Source organism: Cynocephalus volans, chromosome 15, assembly GCF_027409185.1.
Source record: "Cynocephalus volans isolate mCynVol1 chromosome 15, mCynVol1.pri, whole genome shotgun sequence".
Classification (NCBI taxonomy): Eukaryota; Metazoa; Chordata; class Mammalia; order Dermoptera; family Cynocephalidae; genus Cynocephalus; species Cynocephalus volans.
The window spans coordinates 74,336,789-74,360,948 of NC_084474.1; the positions used below are offsets into that span (position 1 = coordinate 74,336,789).

General features: G+C 39.8%; 1 protein-coding gene across 2 annotated transcripts in view; it reads left to right on the top strand.

Moving 5' to 3' along the window:
* Nucleotides 1-13,952, top strand: part of COL14A1 (collagen type XIV alpha 1 chain) — a 213,435-nt gene extending 199,483 nt beyond the window's left edge. Inside the window, exons 46-48 of one of the 2 annotated variants that reach the window (XM_063079077.1) lie at nucleotides 10,129-10,206; nucleotides 11,894-12,049; nucleotides 13,686-13,952. In XM_063079077.1, the coding sequence (XP_062935147.1) occupies nucleotides 10,129-10,206; nucleotides 11,894-12,049; nucleotides 13,686-13,765 (314 nt within the window). In that variant the 3' untranslated portion in view covers nucleotides 13,766-13,952. Of the gene's footprint in view, nucleotides 1-10,128; nucleotides 10,207-11,893; nucleotides 12,050-12,861; nucleotides 13,350-13,685 lie in introns of those variants that run through there. The other variant, XM_063079078.1, reaches the window with a different exon arrangement.
* Nucleotides 13,953-24,160: the final 10,208 nt, after the last annotated feature.

The following is a 24,160-nucleotide window of genomic DNA, read 5'->3' on the forward strand; positions in this document are numbered from 1 at the left end:
GGCATATCAATAAGAGAGTTGGGGGGGAACAGTCTAGGCAGAGGAAACAGCTGCATGTGCAAAGGTCCTGAGGTGAGAAAGGGCTTGAAACCTTTAAAGCAGTGATTCTCAACCCTAGCAGATATATTGTCCCCTTTTTATAATTAATTATTTGTGACACCTCTTTTACCATTCCAAAATGAAATCCATAGATAATAAATATAACTAACCCCTCTTCACATACAATTAAATAAACAAACTAAATAGAGAAATAAAGTGCTCTCTGGAGTAATATAAAGGAGAACTAAAAGGGAAGTAATTTATAGTCAAAGAATTTATTCCAATTTGTACTTACATGTAAAAACAACCTCTAATCATCGAAAAATCTCCCTACAACTATCAAGAATATGTCCTAGGGATGGCACTACCCCTGCTAAGATCCATTGCATTGAACAACAGGAGAAAGGAATAGCATATAGGTGAAGCTTGGCGAGGAAGAGGAGACTATGAACCCAGGAGAAGAGAGGCGTAGACAGAGGCCACATGATGCAACCTATGCTTTGTGGGTCTGGGGAAGGAATTTGAACTTGATCCTAAGAGAAATGTAAACTTTCTACAATTTCTACTTCAAGAACTAATGGGTACAAAACTGTGCTTTCTACTCTAAATGAATCACTGTGCAGTATATGCATGTATTGAAATAACACACTGTACCCCACAAAAATAAGTATAAATAAAATTGAAATCAATCAATAAATAAAAGAAACAAAAAAATTCTACTTTGGGACGTCGTTATAGGGACATGTTCTGCATTTGCCTCTATTCTACTCACAGTGAAGATCTACTAAGATAGCACATACTCGATTGGCCTTTTGCAAATACATGTAAATTACTTAGTCCTTTTTCAGCTACATGCTCATTGGCAAACAGAACTCCCCCAACAAACAAGAGTAGAAAAGGAATCAGCATTTCTCTGACGACTATAAAATAAGTGACAGTCCCTTTCAGACATTCAGAAATGGCAGTCAGGGCACAGAGATGCTGCACCCACCCTGAAACCTAACTCTGTCCCTAATGCTTGTGCTGAACTGTGAGTCAACAGGGCTGAGACGCCTCGAGAGAAAACTGAGTCCTTACTTGACTTAAAGCTGGAGGAGAGAAGTAGTGTTCTTGAATTTAACATCCCTGTGGTTACAAAGACCTGTTGGAGCCGAAGATAAATTTGGCGGGAAACTTTCGTAAGAAATCAGAAAAAAAGCATAGCGACTCTGAGCCAGGAATGCTGTAACTGATCATTTCTTTGAAGCTTCTTAATGTCCTGTGTACCCTGGTTTATTCCTGGAAGAAATATCTCTATGGGACAGATCAACATGATTAAAGATGGAGCTCTGGTAGAGCATTTATTGAGATTTGCTGGTTGGCACTTAAATCTTTATAGGTCTTCCCTGTGATTTTGTAGTATAGTTGAGATTCAATTGCATGAGACATGTTCTTTCTTTCCTTTGCTATTAAAAATCTGCTGAAATGCATATTATCTTCTTCCTTCCCTGCCTGCCTGTCTCCTGCCTCTCATTTCCTGAGAGATAAATAAAGGTAGAGTTTTTTCTTTTCTCAGCCAATACTCACCTGGTGAAGTCCAGTTTGAATGCCTGTTAGAGCAAGACCTTTCTCTGTATGTTTAATGAATTCTATTTTCTTAATGTATAGTCACCTTAAGACATTGGCAATATTTGCTCTTCTTTTTTCCTCTTTGCATCATCTTTTTTTTTTAGGTTTTTTTTTTTTTTCCTGCTACGAAGTGACTCTACATTAATCATAGCTGCAGAAAGAAATTTTATGTATTAGCAATCTATTGCTATATAACAAATTATCTTAAAACTAAGTGGCTTAAAGCAACAAACATATATGATCTCAACATATGTGAGGCAGGGATTCAGGGTTTAGCTGGGTGCTTCTGGCTCAGAGGCTTTCAGGATGTTGCAGTCAAGATATCATCCAGGGCTGCAGATATCTGAAGGCTTGGCTGGGACTGGAGCACTTGCTTTCAAGATGACTCCTTCACAGGGTTGCTGGCAGGAGTCCCAGGCCATGGCTGGCTGTTGGCAGGAGGGCTCAGTTCCTCACTGTGAACTCTCCATGGGGGTATCTGAGTGTTCCATTCATATTTAGCATGAGAGGGGTGGGCTTCTCCATAGGAATGCTTGAGTGTTCTTACAGCATCGTGTCTGCTTTGCTCAGAGCCAGGGATCCAAGAGAGAGCAAGCAGGAGTTCACAATGCCTTTCTGACCTAGTCTCAGAAGTCACAAGTTTTTACTCTCACTGTGTTCTGTTTGTGAGAAGGGAGTCACTTAGTCCCGCCCCTACTACGAGTGGAGGGGAATTGGGCTGTACATTCTGGAGGAAGGAATATCAAATAATTTGTGAATAAGTACTTAAATCATTGCACTCCCTTAAAGTAAGGCCTTCTGACCTTGCAATGCTAATGATGCTTTCATCCATTAGAATGATTTCCAAGCAGGATGACTTCTAAGGGTACTAAAAAATGAGGGGCATGTGTGAAGGTCTGGCTCACTCTGTGTCTCCCTGTTTTCACCATTTGTGTGTGTTTTTCTCCTCTGTATCCTTTAACATTATTCAAATGCCAGATATAGCTTTTTAGAGGAAGACTCAAGATGTAGATTTAAGCACCTACAAAGAGTAGCACCTATCGGAAGAATGTTTTTGTAGAACACTAACATCTTTTGTGTTCTTGTTTCTGAAATTAATTGTAATTGGGACAAAACCATTTTCAAACAAACATAAAGAATGATTTTTAAAAAGTCATTGACAAATTACAATTACCATTAAATTATGTCCCCACCCTTTTTAATGAGTAGAATATGACTTTGTTACAATAATAAAAACTGTAACTGGTGTTTTGTCTTCTTTTCGTTGTGGAAGCTAATATCGTTGTTTCTGTAGTTTAAAAAATTTTTTAAAAACCTTAATTGGAGAGTCTGTGTAGTAGGTCTGAACACATATTTGAAAATCAATAGATGACTAATTCTGCCTCATGGGTGTGACACATCATTTAGCACCCAGGTAGAATATACTTCCTTGAATCTGCCTTCAATGATTTCACTTCTGTTAATCCTATCTCACCTACATTCTCCCCTAAGACCAAATTTAATGTAAATTTTTCTTTTATTCTTTATAATACCTGAAATACCATAGTTATTTTACGAATTGTAAATGATGAGTAGGAGATTCGGTTATAATGGGTAATAGAAGAGAGAGAGAGAGACATGCAGAGACAGAGATACGGCGGTGGGGGAGCAGGGAGGGAGAGACAGAAACTTCCCTTTCTTTTAAATGTAGAAAGGCATTTGCCATTTTCTAAGTGTCCAGGGCTTAAACATGAACAAGTGAAATGGAAATATAATGTGTACTCGTTTGTATGATAAAACTGAAGCTGTTTGTATTAGCTATGATAAATCATTTTCAGTGAATTATTTGACATGGCTTTCAAAGCAATAAAGATATTGCAGTAAATAAATATGCCAAAATTTATTTTTAAAGGTAGGTGAAAACATACATAAAAAAGGTATATTCATTAACCCTTGCCCATTGTCATTGGTTCTAGATTTACCTTTGACATTAAACTACTATGTAAACATAGCAAAGCAGTTTTCTGGACTTCTTTGCTAGTTTGGAAAAAGATGATAAGGATCCTATATATAAGATGTAGGGTCCTTTGTGCTCATTATGAAGGGCTGTTGTTCAGAACACATTTTGCTTCCAACTTTGACCCTGCCCTTGTCCCAGTGTCCTGACACAGCTCTCCTCTCTTCCAAGGTTGGAGAACATCATATTATTTTTCAGTTCTGCAAGGAATGAAGACCAGTCATTTAAATATCATCATCTGGTTGACTATTCATGCTCAACCTAAAATATTCATTTTCTAAGCTTTAGAAATTGGCTCATTTTCCCACTAATTTTGAATGGTTTATTATTTCCTTAATAATCCATGCTGGAAATAATATAGTGGTATTTAAAGAGGAATAATCAGTATTTTGGTAATAGACTAGCATTTGGTCTGACATTATTACGTACCCATATGGTTATAGTGTCAGTGGCAAAACTGGGGATCAAAAAGCCAGGCTTGCTGGTGCCTGATTTCATACCATTCGCTTCTGCCAGCACCTGCAGCTGTGCACAGCCGACCTGCGACAGCTACAGTGGGTTGACGAACTGTGCTCTTCGTCTTTTTCCTTCTTCTTCTTTCTTTTCAGCTTCCAGTATCCCTACCTCACCTCCTTCCTCCCTGTTGTACTTCCTTCTATCCTCTTACTGTCCAAATTTAAGTGTCTATGCCAAAATATCAAAGGACCCTCTGCCTATTTTCTCATCTGATAGAGACTGATAGAAAAACCTTAAGTGCCTGCTCTCCTGTTGCCTTGATCTTGATCTGGGTAGTGGATTCCTTTGATCATTGAGTAGCCCCACTTAATGACTCAAGACGTTTTCCTCTGGCGTTTCTATGGGACTAGCACAGTGTTTGTTGGTGGAGTTGAGCTCTGCAGGACTCCAGTCTGCCTTAACTAATTATATTGCTTTGTAGCACCCACAGATCCAGGTTTGGTGGGGCCTAAAGCTTAAACAACCTGGAGTTGCCTTTCAGAAAAAGAGTACAATGCTACAAACACAAAACTAGGTAGGGGGTATTGAAGGGGGCCCATGCAAGTGAAGGGACACATCCAAACTTTGTTGTCTGGTATACAAAGCTTGTCATGACCTGGCCTACACGAGCCTTATATTCTACCACTCTACAACCTGAAGCTGCCAAAGCCATACCAAACCTATTCTAGCTCTCCAGACGTGCCCTGCTGGCTCTCACCTGCAAGTCTCTGCACATGCACTTGCATCTGCTACAATACCCATCTGCTGCCTCTTTACGTGTCTAATGCTTGCTCTTCTAGACTTCATTTGGGGGGGCAGCCATACTAGAAAGACCTCTGTGATTTCCCACAGATGTCTCAATTCCGTGCTCTCATATTTTATTGTAGCTATTCTCAGTGCCTGATGTGGCACTGGGCTGGCCAGTTTGCTTTCAGTTTGTCCTTTTCCCTGTTTTTGTTGTGTGTGTCCCTGTTTCCAGGCTCCTTTGCCCTCTGCCTAGGCAGGATCAGCCAATGGGAGGCATTGGGGAAGATTGGGGGGTACAAAGAGGGGGAAGGTCCAGGTATTCCTCCCCTCAACCCCACCCCTGTCTCCTGTGTAACTCCAGATGTGACTACAACCCCTCTGTGCTCCTGCTTCCACTGGACAATCTCTCCCTGTGATTCTAGATCTTACCAGAAGGCCCAAGGCTCTGGGTTCCCATCACACCATTTTTTCCCATTGTCCTTGAACTCCTAGGGGAGATAGTGGTTTCTTGCTGTTGGTTTTTTATGGATTGCATCTTTATTTGGCTTTTAAGCCTTTCCTTCACTCATGTCAAGTCTCTGTATTAAAGTCTCTCTGCTGGAAAGATAGAGAGTGGTTTATATTTCCCTAACTGGGCCCTGAATCATAAAGACCTAGTAGATGGCTAGTTGTTATATGAAAAAGGCAATTGGAAAGAGAGACCTTTAGCAATCATTTGCAATGTTTGTTTACTTTTAAAACAATTATGTATTTTCCAGCATTGGCCACCTTACTGCAAAATGTGGAGCCCCACATGCTGGTTCTGCAGACCAAACACGTAGAAATAGCAGAGCTTGGCAAAGTAAATAAAATTCTTGTTGAATTGAATCCAATTAATCTGCTTTCTTGTAACTAGGTACAAGGTCCAGTACCTTGCACCTAGTAGGCATTCAAACATACATTGAATGAGACAAGACTCTGCTTACAGTTCATCACCAGCATTTCCCAGGCAACAGACAATATAATAACACAGCTGAAGCCTTGTTCCACAGTCTTGTGACTTTTTGGTAAACTTACAAGGAAAGCACTTCCCAGGCCATGCATATCTGCCTGGGCATAAATCCTGGTAGTTCTTCAGAGTGTCTGGGATCAAAAAGGAGTGACTGTGCTCCAAGGAGTAGCATGAGACTCCAGCCTGGAGTGCTCAGTGTGCTCAGGGCACCATAGAAATGAGTAACATCTCCCAACTCGGAGGCCAACAGGCCAAAGAAAATAGGAAACAGACAACCAAGGGCCAGGCCTGGACATGCAGTCAGTGTGAGCAAGATAAATCCTCTTTAAATCCACCCCGAATCCTGCTCAGAGCAGAGGGCAAGTGTGTGAACTGAGCAAAGTAGCTGAGGAAATGTGGTGATAAACACAGAGCTGATTGCTGAGTGTGGAGCCAGAGAGAACATGCGGACTGATTTGGCAGGCTGCTCAGGAAGGCCCAAGTACAGCAAACAAGACTGAAAACACAGCCTGCAGGTCCAGCTTAGAGTGGAGAGGCAGGGAGTGCGGTGGTTAAGCATAGAGGCTACGGCGCCAATCTGCCGAGGTTGAAATGTGGTCTCCCTTACCTCCTAGTAACACAATCAGGCAGCCTGGAATGGTTTCTGATGAGGTGCTTAAGAGTAAAGGAATATAATAAATGTGCCACTTTAGTGGGGGATGTTGATATTGGGGGAGGCTGTACATGTGTGGGACAGGGGATATGTGGGAAGTCTCTGTACATTTTGCTCAATTTTGCTGTAAACCCAAACCTGCTCTAAAAGACAGTTTATTAGAAAAATAATAGAAAGAAAGAAAGAGAGGAAAAAAGATGAAGAGGCTTCTCTTTTCTACATATTTTCATAATGCCACAGAAAACTGAGGCTTTTATAATTTTGGCTAAAACATATTTTTGGTAAATTCGATTTTCATTTATATTAGCTATACTCATTTTTAAAAAATTGCAAAACCTTAAACTTAATTGAAGCCAATTATGTCCATCTCTAAAAAGGTGCTAGTAATTGACGTTACCGTGCATGGAACCTGTTAGAAAAAGCAGTGTTCATATAACCCAGGAATGTGACAGTCAAAGCAAAGCTCCAGCCTAAGGGATTTTGTGTGTCGATTCTTCAAAGTTCCTGCATGTGTATAGGAGGCAGCTGAGTGTTGGTCTAGGGGTTCATTCATTCAGTTAGTCTTCTAGAATTTGCCAGGCCACTTGCTCTTTGTGAGACTCTGCTTAGATCTGATGCTGGAGAAATAAATAAGGCATGGACCCTACAGTCAACAGGCTCATCATTTGGGGCTAGATGGACGTGAGAATAAGCAATGAAGTGGGATAAGTGTTACCAAAGGAGGCATAGATAAATATGGAAGCAAATAATTAATTTATTGATTTATTCGTTCATTCATTAGGTCACTTGACAATTATTTATCAGTTATGTATTAAATGGAAGAAAGTGTTGAGGATCTCGCCATGAATAAGATAGATAATCCTTGCCTTCATGAATCCATCGTGGTTCTGCCTGTTATAGTTACAGAAAAGTTTTGAGTTGTGTCCTGCAGAATGAGTAGTTATGGATGCAGACAAGGTGAGAGGGTTTCTCAGGAGGGGATATCTCTTGCACTTGGGAATCCCATGAGTCTTCTGAGTCTCGATGCCTTTGTATAAAGGACGCTGGCACTCAGCTCTGGTGACCTCATCTCAGCAACAAGTAACCCCGTGTTGGGTCCTCACAAAAGAGATTTATATGTGCAATGACTGTGTTTTGTCTGTACAGAAAGACTTCATGTCCCCGTTGCCCTCAGGCATCTCATGGACAGTCGCAGACTGATGTTTTAGGACACTTGATTCCTCTCCTTTTAATCAGGGCTATGAGGCTTATCAAAAATATATCTGGATCTATTTTCAGAAATCTGAAGTTCTAAGCTTAGCCTTTAATTTCAATCTTCATGTTGGGTACTTAAATATTTATTTTTAGCATGATGTTTTTACCCCCCCCCCCAAAAAAAAAAAAAAAAAGAAGAATTCTCTAACCAAGTTCAGTTGTCATGGACATGAATATTCCTTCAGTAGGAGAACTGTAAGGGAACACATGGGCAAATATTAGCCTCTATGTTGTCTGGAACCTATAACTTCGAGGATAATATAGTCCAAAATTGTCTGCGAATATATAATTGTATCTGTACACTCTTTTTTCTTTAAAACATTTTGAGGAGCTGGACTATTTTTGTGAGGCTCTTCCTCTCTTTCCTTGACTTGTGTTACAGATATTATCAAATTCCACTTATTTTTTCCTACATAATTAGAAAATTAAAACTACCAGATTTTCTACTCCCGATCTTCCCCACATTTGCTTTCTTTAGGAATAAGCAAAAGGTAAGTCAAGAAATACTACTGGGAGTTGTTCCTGAGCATTCTTTCCTGGAGATCCTATTTAGCCAAATCTATGTCTTCTACTTGTGGAGACTCAGGCACTGAGAAGCCTGTGTTGTTAAGGCACTGTGAGGTTGTAAGAGGCCTCTGAGTCACAGTGCATGGAGCATGTGTTAATCATCAGTATGTTTTAATTGTTTCAAAATTAGTAGTTCCCTGTAAGGAAAGAGACTCCAATTCTAACAGGAGAAAAGGCATTTTCTGCTAAATTCCCAGATGTGTACTTTAGGCTGCAAGCATTGACAAGTGAGGTAGCACTGTTGGCTAAAAAGTGCTAACTCCAATTAGCCACTAAACTAATACCTGGTAGACTTACCCAGATTAGTTTTCTGTCTGAACAACTTGATGAGCGATAGAGCATTAAGTGTTGACTAATCAAAGTTAGTTGTGTACTTTTAAAATTCAAATGAGATGGTATTTTTGCTTTTGAGAAAACACAGTCTTCCTTCTGGGCTCCTGAGAGAAGAGTCAGGCCCTAAACAGGAGGTCACAGGTACGGTGGTTGTGCCCTGGGCTCTCATCAAGGTACTGGTCTTTTGTGAGCTCAGGTAACACCACTGAGGCCATGTGCAATAGGATTTTGTGTTTGGGAAACACAGCAGTGGGTAGAACAGCCTGGGCTTTTTGTTTGTTTGTTTCCCCAAAGATGCCAGGGTGTATCTTAACCCTAAGAGATGGTTGCTAGGAGCATAGAAGATACTGAAGTTGCAAATTGAGAACAACCATTACATGTGTAGTGTACAAAAAAAACCCCCAAAAACCTGTTAGTTGCTCATCAATCTCTTCTTTACCAACTATACGCCCCCCAAACCACTACATCAACACCTTTCTTTCTAAAAGTTATAAATCAAATGTTAAAAGTGATTATTTTCAAGTAGTGAAATCTTGCTTGTTATATCTTTTAATTTGCCCACAGTGAATATGTATCTCTTCTAGGCTTTGCCAATTTGACGTAATTTCCCAGTAGGTGTAATTAAACAGAGATGCTGTTCTGCATTCTGCTATTTCAAAACATTGTTGCACATGAAAAACAGAGTGCAGAGACCTTCTATGATGTGAGTCGGGGTAACTGAGATTCCAGTCTGATGCAGCCCCAAACTGGGCCTCAGTATACCTGCTCTTACCTGCCAAGTGATCTTGTGATAGGATCTGGTTGGATGATGAGGTGTCAGAGTATATGTTTCTTTGTTGTTTGCCTGTGAAAATGTATAGTTTGTTAATAGCACTATAAATTATTTGGATTAAGAGGTCTGCCCACTGGAAAAGAAACACAAATAGGTCTAGGTTTTTATGGAGCTGAATCAGCCAAATCAAACACAGGCTTTCCTAAAGCTTCCAAGATTTTAATGGAAACTCATGTTCCTCAGAACTTTGCTGCCTAATTATAATTCATGCCTTTTGCAGATACATTACAGGGTGGACCAAAAGGAAAATGTTAGACATGTTCACTTGTGATTTCTATTGTGTTATTTGTGCAGTGCCAACTGCATATATCGAAAGGCCTGTTGCATGTGAAGACACAGGCCAGTTCCTGGCAGGCTGAACCACTTCAGTAGGATGGAGAAAGATAAAGTTGCTGAATAGCAAATACAGACAGCATGCTCAAATACAGACACAACCATCTACATGTGATTTTGCATAAGCCACCGGTGTCAGAATTTAATTTAAAAGTCTCAGTATGTACAGCCCCAAACCAACTCACTTAATTGGCTTCATCAGAGAGGTACTTTTGAAACCCAGAAAAACAGAACTACTAAAATTTCTCTTTAAAGAGAACTTTTTTCTTTTTAAATAACAGGCCTAACTGGTGTCAAGGGAGAAAAAGGGAATCCAGGTGTTGGATCTCAAGGTCCAAGAGGCCCCCCTGGACCAGCAGGTAAATCTTCCTACCTAATAAGAAACTGTGAGATGTGTATTTTTATATTCACTTGACATTGCAGGTGAGGAAAATGGCCATATTGCATCCTTGTATCTAACTGGAATGGTGTATTTCTCATTCATTTTGGGGGGAAGTCAATTTATTCAAAACAAATTTCCCAATATAAAAGGCCAAAAAGTTATAGCACATTCTGGGTTACATGAATTAGGATAGAATACACCATGCTGTAGTAACAAATAAAGCCCAAAGACTTAGTGGATTGACCCAATGAAACTTTATTTCACACTCCCATAAATTTTGTCTGATATGGGTAAGGTAGCTGTCCTCTGTATTGGAACCCATGAGCTTCTTCATGAATCATATGTCCTCAGAGAAAGATGAAGAAGGCACACGAGTCCCAACTTTCTAAACAGAATGATATGGCACTTGCTTTCATATTCCACTGTCTGGAGCTAGTCACACAGCCCTAACTGAACTGCACAGGAGACACAAAATCTAGAGGAACACAGGTGAGCACTAGTAGTTCCTGCCACAGTAGTCTCACTGAATATGTTTTGTGGAATATTTGAGCTTTGTGTATCATGTGCTTTTAGAATGGTCTCCAGATGACCATTCTAAAAATTATAAATTTGTAGTTTTATTGTATATTTACAATCCCAGTCTTCACCACATTGAGTCAAACGCTTTACAGATTTTTCTTTCCACTCTAATAATGCTCTTGAAATATACTTTTTCTAAGAGAGGTTCCTAATGCAATAAATTCATTTTGAGTGTAGATATTTCTTTTATTAGAGATTGTATGATTTAGCATTATGCATTTCACAGAATGGGTGGTTGGCAAGTATTGATTGAATGGAACTGGATGGATCTGGGAGCCACCACATTGTTCAAAAGGAGGAGATACTTGTTTACGCTTTCCATTTCAGTTCTATTTGGAATGAAGAATTTCATTTCTAGTTGAAGAATGTCTTTTAAACACTATTGGAACACAGGCCTAAAAACAAACATGCAAACCAAAAAACCCAGCCTGATAAGCTTCTTAAATTTACCAAAATTTTAATCTCCCTCTCATTTTCACTCAACCTAAGTTTTCAATTAATAATGTAAATAAACTAGCCCAGTGAAATTTTGGATTAGTATTTTGGGTCCAATGTCAGACTTGTCGTTTGTCTCCTCCAAGACAATGTCTGTCAAACTCAGATTAATTTATTTTAATTGTTTAGGGCCATAAGCCAGGATTGATTTGCATGACTGTTCTAACTAGATCATGAGATTGAGATTTGGGTGTGTTCGTGTGTGTACATGTGTACATGTGTGCACACCCATACATTGGATCCATAAGGGACTGTATTGGGAAACAAAAGCTCCATAAAGAAAACAGTTGAGAGTAAAATGTTCCTTTCTCTTTAATATCCAAGAGATAATTGAAAAGAATAAATTTTTCTTCCCAGTTTTCTGAGATGATTATAAGCATTGACCTCCAGGAAAACAAGGGATTACTGTCTGACCTTCTGCCTAGGGAATCCAGTTTAAGAGAAAGAATTCAATGAATAAAGAGAGGTAGATGATCCCTTGTCAAGATGTGTAAGGCTGCTTCTTGTAAGAGTTACTTTACCTCTCAGTTGTCACAAACTCACCTTGTTGTGATAAAGACCAACTGTTTTCATATGTGGATGCTTTTTAGGACCTTCTGGGGAGAGTCGGCCTGGCAGCCCTGGGCCCCCTGGCACTCCTGGACCAAGGGGTCCCCCAGGTCACCTGGGGGTGCCTGGACCACAAGGTCCTTCTGGCCAGCCTGGATACTGTGACCCCTCATCCTGCTCTGCCTATGGAGTGGGAGGTAAGTGCCAGCCTCTCGTGGGCTTTGAACACAGTGTTTTACTATGGTTAGTACCACATGGGGAGGGGGTACTATCAAAGGTAGACCAGTTATGAGAGGGAAGTAGAACTTGAACTCTTCACTACCTTAAATTATCCAGAGACATCTTTTATAGAGTACAACATTCTATAGTGACTACTCCTCTAAAAACCTTAAGAGGAAATTCAAAATAACAGCATATCTAAGCTTTCCTTGCTTCCAAATGGTGATCTACTTACACTTGGCCTCTGACCTCATATTGGTCATTTGGGAGACATGTTTGGACCTTCTTTTGGGGTCCCTATTCTATGTTACTGCTGTGGTGTGGCCAAGATGTCCTGTAACATTTTACTCTTATTTTGGGGAAACTTCAAACTCAGACTTTCCTCCATAATTAGGAAGGCTCCCTAGAATCTTTTGGGTACATCCTACCCACCACATGCATTTAAGATGACCAAGGATAGTTTTAAGAAGAAACAGAAGTGGCCACACTGTCCTTGCCTCACCACTAACTACTGGACAAAAGATTATGCTTCCTAAAAACCTCTGCAGTCTGCATGCTGGCATGCTGTGCAGTCGTTCTTTTCTGATGCAGTCAGTCTTGGAAGCATCGAGAGAGGGGTGCAGAGATCGCTATGGGGCAATGAAGTTGTTAGTCAATGAATTTAAATTTTCTGCTTCAAGAGAAATTTAACCTTAGTTACCAGGGGAATTGGTCAATGTTTTGCTGATGTATTTTTCTCTGTTCATCTTTTTCCTCCCTGTTCTCTCAAATCCCTCTGTCCCTCATTAAGATCTGATCCCTTACAATGATTACCAGCACTGAGGTGGAAATCCTCCACTCCAGTGACATTGGCCCGGGCATTGGCTATGGATACAGAACTGTCCTGTTGCCACCACCACCTAACAATGGACACCCTGCTTCCCTGCCTTATCTGCTTCCCTGCCTTCCCACTTTCAAACCTCTTGTCCTCCCTGCTCCAAACACGATGCAGTGATAACATTGGCACTTAACCAAATCGTATATGTCAGTTGTAAAAGAAACTGACTGCTCCATATTGGTCTGGATAGAGGTACATGATCATGTGCCAAGAATTTATCCCAAACTCCCTTATGTGAAGGCTCCATAATAAAGTTACGTGACTGGGTCTCTCCTCTTCCCTGTTCCCACATGAGAGGGATGGGCACCTTTTCCCCTCACCACCCTGCTCTCCTTTCCTGTCCTGATCACCTCACTCCCCTCAGCTCTCTCCCCTGGTGATGGACTTCTAACATGAGATCGGTTTTTAAATTTTATTGTTCTTTCATAATTCTATGGAGTTTTCAGGGTTTCTTTTGTAAATAAAACATGTAATATTTAAGCAGTTGTCTATGAGTCCAGTTTTCTAACGTTATCTGTAACGTATCTTTCCCTTCTTCCTTTCACTAACCGTCTGAAACCTCCTGGGGAAGGTGCAAGCGACGTGGTGCATTGGGGCAGCTGCTGCTCTGTACCCAAGCAGGATATCTCTGTAGTTTACTGACCAAATCTGTGTCTCTAAGGACCCATGTGAGGGGAGAATATCAATTCATGGTTCCTGGGTCCTATCAAGTCCCCACCCCCACTTTTCCTCTCTAGCTCCCCATCCGGATCAGCCAGAATTCACCCCTATCCAAGATGAGCTGGAAGCTATGGAACTGTGGGGCCCCGACATCTGATGGTCTCAAGAGGAATCTGAAGACCAACCATGAATATTTTTAAGGAACCTTATTCAAGAAAATGTTGTTATGTGGTTTGTATGCTACTTTTGGGGGACCCATTTCAGCAGCCTAAATCTCTTCCTTGGATAATGTTAATATTATTGTTGTTATTAACAAAAATTATATTTTTAAACAATCCCCTTTATGACACCATAGAAATGATTTTCTTTTGCTGTTTTAATGGCATGAGAGATCATTTGTCTTTCCAGAGAAGAGTGCTCAAAGAGGAATTGGGATAAACAAATTGAATCCTGTAATCTTTTCTCTTGAGTCCTAAAATGAACAAGACAGATATTATTGTGTTCAAAGAAAATGGAGCCCCAGCAGAAAAAGAATTCAAAGAGATTCAAAGATTATACCATTTATCCGTATCCCTATGGGAATGACCTTGCTGGTAAGAAAATAGGAACATTATTGGAGAAACTACCTCTTGCTTAATTGATCTGTCCATCTCTGAGATCACTTGGTAACTAATGTCACGGGTATCCAAAAATAGGTGTTAAAATATGACATTTTTGAGTTTGATAATTTTAAAAATAGATTTAGTTTTACAGTGTTTTTTTGACTCACGTGAAATACTGACTTTCCACCAGCTCTCATGCATGGAGATCCAATTCTGATGAACAGTTTATCCAGCAATATGTTCCAGGGCTTTCCTCTCTTTAACTACAGGGATTTCTTTGTATATGCAGATAAGTTTTTGCAAATCTTTTTCCATTCTCTTTTGTAAGCAAATAAAAATTTAAAACAACATATGTGGATTCTTTTTATTGCATTTCAAAACGGTTTCTTAAACTTTTGTAGTCTTGGCCGAGGGTTCACCAGAACAACAGTTGCCTTCCTTTAGGTAAGCATTCAAACTTTTGTTCATTCACTCATTCATTCATTCATTTTGAGTGGAGGAGGAAGCTTAATAGAAGAACAGTTGACTTGGGAGTAAGAGACTAGAAGGATTTTGTCATTCATTCATCATCCACCAGGCAGCTGCTGATTAAATGTTTATCTGTTGGGGGAATTTCTCACTTTCTGCTATCCCTCTTTTATTTTTGTTTTCACAAATTCTTCAACTTGGTTATTTATATTTTTTTAATTAAATATGTTTAAATAGACTTCTCAACCAAATATTTTCCAAACTACAGCCACAGTGTATTAATTGGAAAATCCTTAATGCATGTTCTCTCTTGTTTCTACATCTTTGACATGCTTTTTTTTTCCACTTGGAAAGCCCTTCTGCTCTGCCCCACCCCAGTTTAAATGACTTACTTAAACTCATGCTCAACCTTCAAGTCTCACCCACTATGACCCCCCTTAACAATCATAACACCAGAGTCCCCTTTTCTAGTTAATTCTTTAGCCTTTGTGCTCACATAATTATGTGCATTCTTTAAGAGGTCTCAGACTGCTCTGAGTGTACTTGACACTTGACAGCTGCTCAGTAAATGTTTGTAGAATACTACCAAGAAACATCTCCTCCTAGCACAGTTTCATCTATAATCTGAGCCAAATCATGTACTCTGCTTATAGCATGAAGTTTTCTCTAGGTATAAGGCAGAAAATTTGGGAGACAGGAATAATGCCTAGAAGTGAATGGTCTGCTTTTACAGAAGCTTACAAATTCAGATCTGTTAAGATTCTAGAATGTGAGAGAAGTATTTACATCTTGTCTTCCTATAAATTTACTCATTCATGTGTTCATGTATTCATCCATCTTCCCATGCATGCATGCATTCATCAGTTTTTATCTAGCCTCCTCCATGGGTTCAGCCATGTGTTGGGATGCTGGAGAAGAGACGGATGAGTAGAATGTCATAGGAACCTCTTATCTTTCTGCTCTAAGTTGAAGCAGGGAAGATAACTTGGAATAGATTGTGACAGATCTTCTTTCCCATGCTAAAATGTTCAGATTTCTACCTGAAGTCAATAGGAAGTTGGTGGGTATCTTTACACAGATAAGCAATCTGATCGAAGTTATTATTTGGGGGCACAATTTTGCTAGAGTGTACAAGATAGACTCGGGTGGGGAAAGATTGAGAAAGGAAAAAGACATTCAGTGAAGTCCTCCTATGTGCTACCTTCTCTTCTGGATACTTTATATTAAGTCGGTTTCTACAAATTAAGGTAGGTATTCTCTTTCTTAACAAATGTTGGAACATGGAAGTTAAGTAATATATCCAAGGTTATAAACATTCGCAGAAGAGGCAAAGCAGGGATGCTAACTTTGATTTTTATGTTCCCAAAGTTCATGAACATTTCCCTGTGTACTGTGCTACCTATCACAGTAGGACAGATTATGAGGGCCGGGGCACAGCAGTGCGGTGGGGGAAGAAGAGCCAGCTTTGAGGACTGTTGAGGGAGTATTATGGGCAAAACTTGATGACTGGTGGGATATGGGGTAATGATGTGCGAAAGCTAAGAATGGCTTCATGATTTCAAGCTGGGGCAATTGGGTGAATGGTGCTTTCACTAGTGAGATAGAAACTTGAGGAAGGATAGAGAATGATTTTAGCATGTCATGTTGGCTTTGAGGTTTTTTTCTGCTTTTTCCAGAGTAAGTACATTATTAGTAGCAGATAGAGACTTAAGAAGAATGAAACAGAGTGGAATGATTTTGTATGACTAATTCAGGCTGTGACAGCCAGACAGGGTTTGATCCCTATGGGCTTGCCCCCAATAAGGGCTATTCAGATGCAGAATGGAGGTTTCCAAGGTAGGAACCAAAATATTTGGTTTAAAAAAAGCCATAACTTTTCATTCTAATTTGATGTGGCACTGGAAACACTGATGAAAAGTGTTCATTTGTGCTAGACAAGCTCAGAGTTTGGAGAACTCCTTTGACACAAAGTCCTGGTTATTCTACATTTTTTAGGATAACTCTGTCATTAACAGATATTAAGTAAATGGATGTACTTACAACAGATTTACATTATTTATCTGACTGAATAATATACTATATACTAGATAATAATATATACTATTATTCAGTCAGTATAAACTATATAATAGCATATTCAAATATACTATTAAATGAAAAAAGCAAATTGCAGAACAGTATGTACAAATTTGTCTATTATTCCATTTATCTATCCATATTGAAAAATTGAGATGAATAAACTTTAGACACAACTGGTTACTTCCTGGGTATGGGATTGTGGGAAACTTACTTTTTAAAAAGTGTTAATTTTACTTAAATGTTAATGTTTAACATTTCTGTGTTTGAGAAATATTTTGCAACAAGTGTGTGCTCTCAGAAGCTTAAAACTACTGGAAAATGACAAAAGATTTTAGAATAAAATCTTACTTTATAAAACGATCTATTACCTTTTTAATATCATCATCGTGATTAATGAGATGAGTGAAGAAAAATGAGTAACAATGCTCAGAAAGATGGTAGGCAATAATAATTTTAAAAGCATAATTAAAGGGGCAATAGGCTAAATGCATTACTAGGACTGGTGGAATGATTTGCTTGTTTTTATAGAATTTCTAAATGTCTAAGTGTTACTCAGGTTCATCTTTTCTTCATATTTACTATTTTCTTCATCTTTACAGTAATAAAAAACATTGCTGACATGAATAGCTGTATTTTGTTCCTTGTTTTTCTTTAATTCTAATTTATCTTACTTAAAAATATCCATGGCCAATGTAGTAAAATTCAAATTTATGATTAGTAACCTAACTTAAAATAATTTTTTAAATGGAATCCACAGCACTAAAAATATGTATTTTTAAGATCTAAAATGAATTCTCAGTGGGAACAAAGCATAAGTAACTGTGTAAGACAGAAAAGAGAAGTATAATAACTGAAGACATTTATCTACATTTTTCAGTGTCCTGTCATCTGGCCCCAATTCAAGGAATCCTGATAAAACTGTATCCTGGTTATGCTTTAAAAACCATGTCACAAAATCATTAACCAGCTCAGCTTTCACTATGAGAAATTATTATTGTTTGAATGTGCTTGGTTACTGAATATATAAATGTCTTGAAGAGGATTTGGTTTTTCAGAAATTCATGTGTTTTCACTTTACCTGTCCTTTTTCATGTACATGTTTATGTTATGCCTTTGAGTTGGAAAGTTTGGAGACTGAAAGGAGAGAACTTAACAAATAAAACTCTTTTTACAAACATTCCAGTTATCAGATTTGGACACCACTAGTAGAAATCCTGTTAACTAAATCTCTATTTTCACTGGCTGGCTGCTTACATTGTTGGAGTGTTGCCAATAGGTTCTTTCTCTAATTCCAATTTCAAGTATGAATATATTTTATCAAACCAGCAGAGAGCCACACCTCTAGAGGCTATGAGCAACAGAAAAGTTAGAAAAATGGATACAGTTCAAAAGCTGACTGTGCAGGTAGCAATCAGTAACAGAGTTTGTGCTCTACAGCTCTGGGGAAATTAACTTTTCTCCTGAAATATCTATCTTTTGTCCATATCTGTGGGTGCATCCTGAAGGAATTGGATCTATATCTGCACAGCTAAAGATAGCTTTCAATGGTGGGGAGTGATCAAAGAGACCATTAACCTGCAGCCCATTCATCAGCAGCTTGACAGTGTGGAAATAGGATGGGAACTTCTGCTGTTATATTTCTAGACAGCTGAACAATGACATTGCCAGTTACCAGAGAGATTGTGGCTTGTACACTATTTCTGAATCATAACATTTACTCATTTAAAAAAAAATTTACACTATCAAAGCAGGCACTGATTGCAGTAAAATCAGATGTGTTTCGAAGCAATCACCCTTTTGTTGCTTCTTAGGGACCTGTTAGCTTGGGGCTATTGTTTGTACATTCTTTCCTTACTGAAGTCTGGAGTTCTCATCTGTCTAACTGTGGTATCAGCAAAGAGACAGTCATATCCAGTTCACAGATAATTTCATAATGGCTGCTGTGTCTGAGACTTGCTAGATACAGCCACATTTATTTTCTCTTCTTGGGTAAAAATTAGATTCTCATTTCCAGGCTCCCTCATTATGGCTATGTGACATGTTCTAACCAATGAAATATGTATGTGACTTCTGGGTCAAGGTGGTTAAGAAGTGTGGGTGTCTTCCCCACTTGCCACTTTCCCATTTGCCACCTGAATGCAGAGGGCTCCAAGGTCTTATAGGAGGGTGGAGCCATAGAATGAAAGGTGTTTGAATTCTTGAATGACTTTGTGGAAGGGCAGTGACTGATCAGGAACACCTGCATTGTATTGTTACTGAACAAGAAATAAACTTTTATTGTGTAACAGTCTAGAAATGTGTGTGCATGTGTGTTACATTAGCCAGCATTACTGTAACTAATAAAGCTGCTGTCACTCGTGGAACTATAATTTATTATGAGCCTATTGTGTGCTAAGCATTCTTTTAGGTGTTCCCACAAGTCACACACTGTGCTAGATGCTGGGAATACATGCACACACAGGAATACACACTCAGGAACACAGAGAAATATTCTCTGCCCTCAATAAGCTCAACTCATCAATGGAGAGAGAAGCGATTATAACACAATAAAGAAATGGTTAAAATGGATGTATGCACAGGGAACAGAGAGAGCAAGGAAGAAGAAATCCCTAAGGATACCTGGGAAGAACTGAGATGTAGGAGACATAGTGGGAAAGGTCAATGGAGGAAACCTGGAGGGAGTTGTTCCAAGCATTAAAAAATGCATGGAGGCTGAGGGCATGATTATTTAGGAATTACCAATGTTTAAGAGGGACTGGAATGGAAAATCCAAAAACAGGAGTGGATGGAGATGAGGATGGAGAGGTGGGATTAGAAAAATCTTAGAGGGTCTTATGAGTCTTGCTAAGGTGTGTGGATTTTAAGCCAAGCAATGGAAAATTACTAAATATTTTGGTTTGGGAGTGATATGAGAAGACCTCTATGTTAGAAATATCTGCCTGGCTTCAATGTGAGGATGGGCCAGAGCATGTCATAGCTTGGGTTCTTTGAAGGGAGAATAAAATATGAAACAAACTCTTGAAAGGTGATCCAAGAAAATAGCAGTGAGGGAGCACAGAGAACAAATGAGACAGGGGACACAGAAAAGCCAACATAAAGGTGCATTATCAGGGCCACTATGGTAGGTGGAGAGAATTCAGTTCCGCTATAACCTCTGAGAAATGAGAGAGTGCTTCTTAGAAATGTCCCTAGAGGGGCCGACCCCGTGGCACACTCGGGAGAGTGCGGCGCTAGGAGCGCAGCAGTGCTCCCGCCACGGGTTCAGATCCTATATAGGGATGGCCGGTGGGGTTCAGATCCTATATAAGGATGGCTGGTGGGGTTCGGATCCTATATAGGGATGGCCAGTGCGCTCACTGGCTGAGCACGGTGCGGCTGGTCACAAAAAGACAAAAAAAAAAAAAAAAAAAAGAAAGAAATGTCCCTAGAGGGTGGGAGGCTGAAGCTTTCCTCCTCTGGCTCCTTGAACCTTGCTCTTCAGGGTGTTAACTTCCACTCTGGAGGCTGTCTTTGTATGAGGGTACTCAGAGAGCACAGAAATCCCTTGCCTATGCATGAGATAGGACACTGATAGCACAGGTGAGTCTGCCCTCTCAGAACTGCCCACCCATAGATCTGCCTAAAGTCAGGGGTGAGCAGAAGGGATGTAAAACAAAGGGGTAGGAATTCAAGTCTGAAAGACTAGTTTGGACCATTACAATTGCAGTTCATGTACATTTGAACTTGGTAGTGTATTTATGGAGCAATAATTATATGTTCCTGCCATGCTTTAGGCACTTGGAACACATCAAACACGACACTCGCAAAAATCTCTTCATTGAGCTTGTACTCTACTAGGAATGATATAAAATAAACAATAAACCTAATAAGTAAGTAAATGGTATACTACATCGGGAAAATGTAGGTGTTATGGAAAAAAAGGTAAGAGAATTAGGAGAGCTGACAGTGAAAAGGGAAGGGCTAACTAAATAAGGTGGTCAGCATAGGCTTTATTCGAGATGACAATTGAGCAAAAGACTTGGAGGAATTGAGGGAGTAAGTCATGAGGCTTTGTATTGAGGAAGAGCCTTCTAGGCAGAGGGAATGAGAAGAGCATGGGTTCAGTGATGGGAAGGCACCTGGGTGTTCCAAGAACTGCAAGGAGTTAGTGTAGCTAAGCAAAAGGGGGAGAGGAGGACTGCAGGAGACGGAATTAGAGAGGTAAGTGGGGGCCAGATCGTATATCAGACCATAGGCCACTGAACTTGTGTAAACGTTAGCTTTTACTATGAGATAGATGGGAAGTGTGGGGTTCATTTAAAACCTTAAAGAAAACAATTTTTGTGGAGTATTGAGGATGAAGCTTGAGAGAACTGAAAAAAAAAAAAGGTAAAGATAAATGGAGATAGCAAGTATATTCTATCTACTCTTTGGACGAGTTTTGCTGCAATCAAGGAGCAAGGAAATAGGGAAGTAACTGGCAAGAGAAGTGGAGTAGAGAAAAATATTTTAGGAGGGGAGAATTATTTTGTATGCATTTTGTATGCGAATGGAAATGTTTGAGTACAGGGAAAATGTGGATGTGGAAGAGAAGGAATATCTAGAGCAATGATATTGATAGAAGCAAGACGATGGGATTTGGTATCAAAATGGAGAGACCGGTCTTAGGTAGAAGCATGGATAGTTTGTCTATAGCAATAAAGTAGAAGAGACAGTGCTTCATGACACTGGATGTGGTAGACAGGCTCTTAAGGTGGCCCTTCAGATGTTTCTGCCCTTGTATGATCTCCTCCCTTTTGTGTGGGCAGGACCTGTAGACTTGTTTCTAACCAAGAGAATACAGCCAAGGTTGAATGTGATTACATTACTAAATATTATAATATTCATTTTGCTGGAGATTTTTTGCCTGCTATCTTTAATAAATCAAGTGACTGTGTTAGAAGGCTCATGTGGCAAGGAACTGAGGACATCCTCCAGCAGACAGCCTGCAAGGGCCTCCAGATGACAGCCAGCAAGGAAATAAGACCCTCAGTCCTACTATGAATTCTAACAACTGGGATAAGCTTGGAAGTGGACCTTGCCACAGTCAAGTGCTCAGATGAGACCCATCCCTGGCCAACACCTTGTTTGCAGCCTTTCAGAAGATGCAGCTAACCCATGCCTTGACTCTTGATCCGCAGAAAACTGGGAGATAATAAATGCATGTTGTTTTAAACTACGAAGTTTGTGGTGATTTTTTAGCAGCAATAGGTGACTCACACTGGATATGGCAGATTCAGGGTGGAAGAGAAATTTAAGATGTATCTCACATTTCTCTCTCTATTTCAGAGATAGAAGATGCAAGTGGAGGCACACATTGAGTTCTATATGCAACATTTGATTTGAAGTGCTTAGGAGATACTCAGTTGGAGAAGTCTAGTAGACAGATGAGTCTGCAGCTCAAGAGGTCAGGGCTGTACAGATATAAAGGTACTGACATCATTACATGATAAGGAGAATTGATAGTACACATGTGGAGGTAATCAACCAAGGAGAATCCTTATAGGTACCCAAGACAGAACTCCAAGAACCACGATATTTAAGGGGTAGAAAGAGAAAAGGCCTGTAAAGGAGAATGAGAACTCATCATCAGAGAAATAAGAGGCCAACCAAAAGAGATTGAGTGTCTTGGCACCTCTAACTCATGCACAGCACACCAGTGTACCAAGGCACTGCTGTTGGGGACGTCTGATTTAAATGCCTAGCTCAGACACCTCTCTTAGCAGAACTTCATAAATTTGTTCCCTTCTCCTCCTATTTTGGTGAACCGGGGTGAGGAAATATCCAGGTGAGTTCCCAAAAGGTTGGTTAAAAGATGAAAATGCATCAACCTGGAGTCATTCTTGACTCTTGTCTTTCCCATTCTGTTCAATTTGTCAGAAATCCTACTGGCTCTCCCTTGAAAGCACAGCATCCAAACTCTCGTGCCTGCTTCCACTGCTACCACTTTGGTCCAAGGTGGCTTCACTTTTGTTCTTGACTAGTCTCTCTGCTTCTGTCTTTGGCTCTCTACAGTTAATTGTCCAGACTGCAAGCCATCATGATCTTTTCAAAATATTTCATGTAACTCCTTTCAAAAAGCCAAGTTCTTGCACTGGCATATGAGGCTCCTCTTTACCCTCCTACACTCTCTTCCTGTTATTCATCTACTGATTCACAGTGTTTTAACCACATTGGTCTCCATGTAATTCCCTGAAGATATTAGACATGCTCCTGCAATACCTAAGGGTATTTGCATTAGCTACTCCTCTATGCTTCGAATTCTCCTTTCCCAGATATCCTCCCTTCCTTCAAGCTTTTGATTAAATGTTATCCTATATTGTAATATGCCTTACCCCCAACATTCTTGATGTCCCTTAGCCCTCCTCTCCTCATCATGTTTTGGGTAAATTATATATATATAAATATTCACTCCTTCCTGCCCCTTTTCATGACTTCCATGCTAGTAGAACACCTCTGAGCCCTTGACTTTAACTAACCTTGGGCTATGGAATGTTAGTGATGTTAGTGCACATAACACAAGCAGAGGTTTGAAATATGCTTGCTGTTAGGCTTGCTCCTATGTTCCTGCCTGTCACCCTGAGAACATGCCTCAGGTAGCCACTGGCCCAAAGATGGCCAGGGACACATGGACTAGATCTGGACCCAAGATGGAGCTTGGAGGCAAACCTAGCTGAGCCCAGCCAAAATCAGCTGAGCTCCAGACATCTCGCTTGCACATGAGGAGATAAAAAAAAAAAGAAAGAAAGAAAAAGAAAAAAAAAAAGATTATTGTTTTGGGGTGATGTTATGCAGGATTATTATGGTACTAGCTGATAGATCTCATGCTTAACACTTACTAATATAACTTGCATATAACTTACTGTATTAGTCCATTTCTGTTGCTTATAACAAAATACTTGAAACTGGGTGATTTATAAAGAAAACAAAATTTATTGCTTAGTTCCTGAGGCTGGGAAGTCCAAAGTCCATCTGGTGATGGGGACAGTGACCCAGTGGTCTCACTTTGCAAGATGGTGGAAGCAGAGAAATCAAGTGGCCAACTTCCTCATTCACTCTTCTTTAAAAAGCCATCAGTACAATGCCCCTGACCACCATTTTTAATCCATTCATTACTGCATGATCCTACAATCGAATCACCTCTTCAAGGCTCCTGCTTTCAATTTCCACAGTAGGATTTCCCACCATCTTAGCAGTCACAGTGGGGGCCAAGTTTCTAATACATAAAACTTGGGGGACACAATTCAAGCTTCAGTGAGTTCTGAGGGGACATAATTCAACCCACCATACTTACATTTAATATAACTTAGATATTATGTTTGTTATCTTCTTCTCCTTACTAGAATGTAACTCCATGAGAAAAGGAAACTTTGTTTTATTCACAT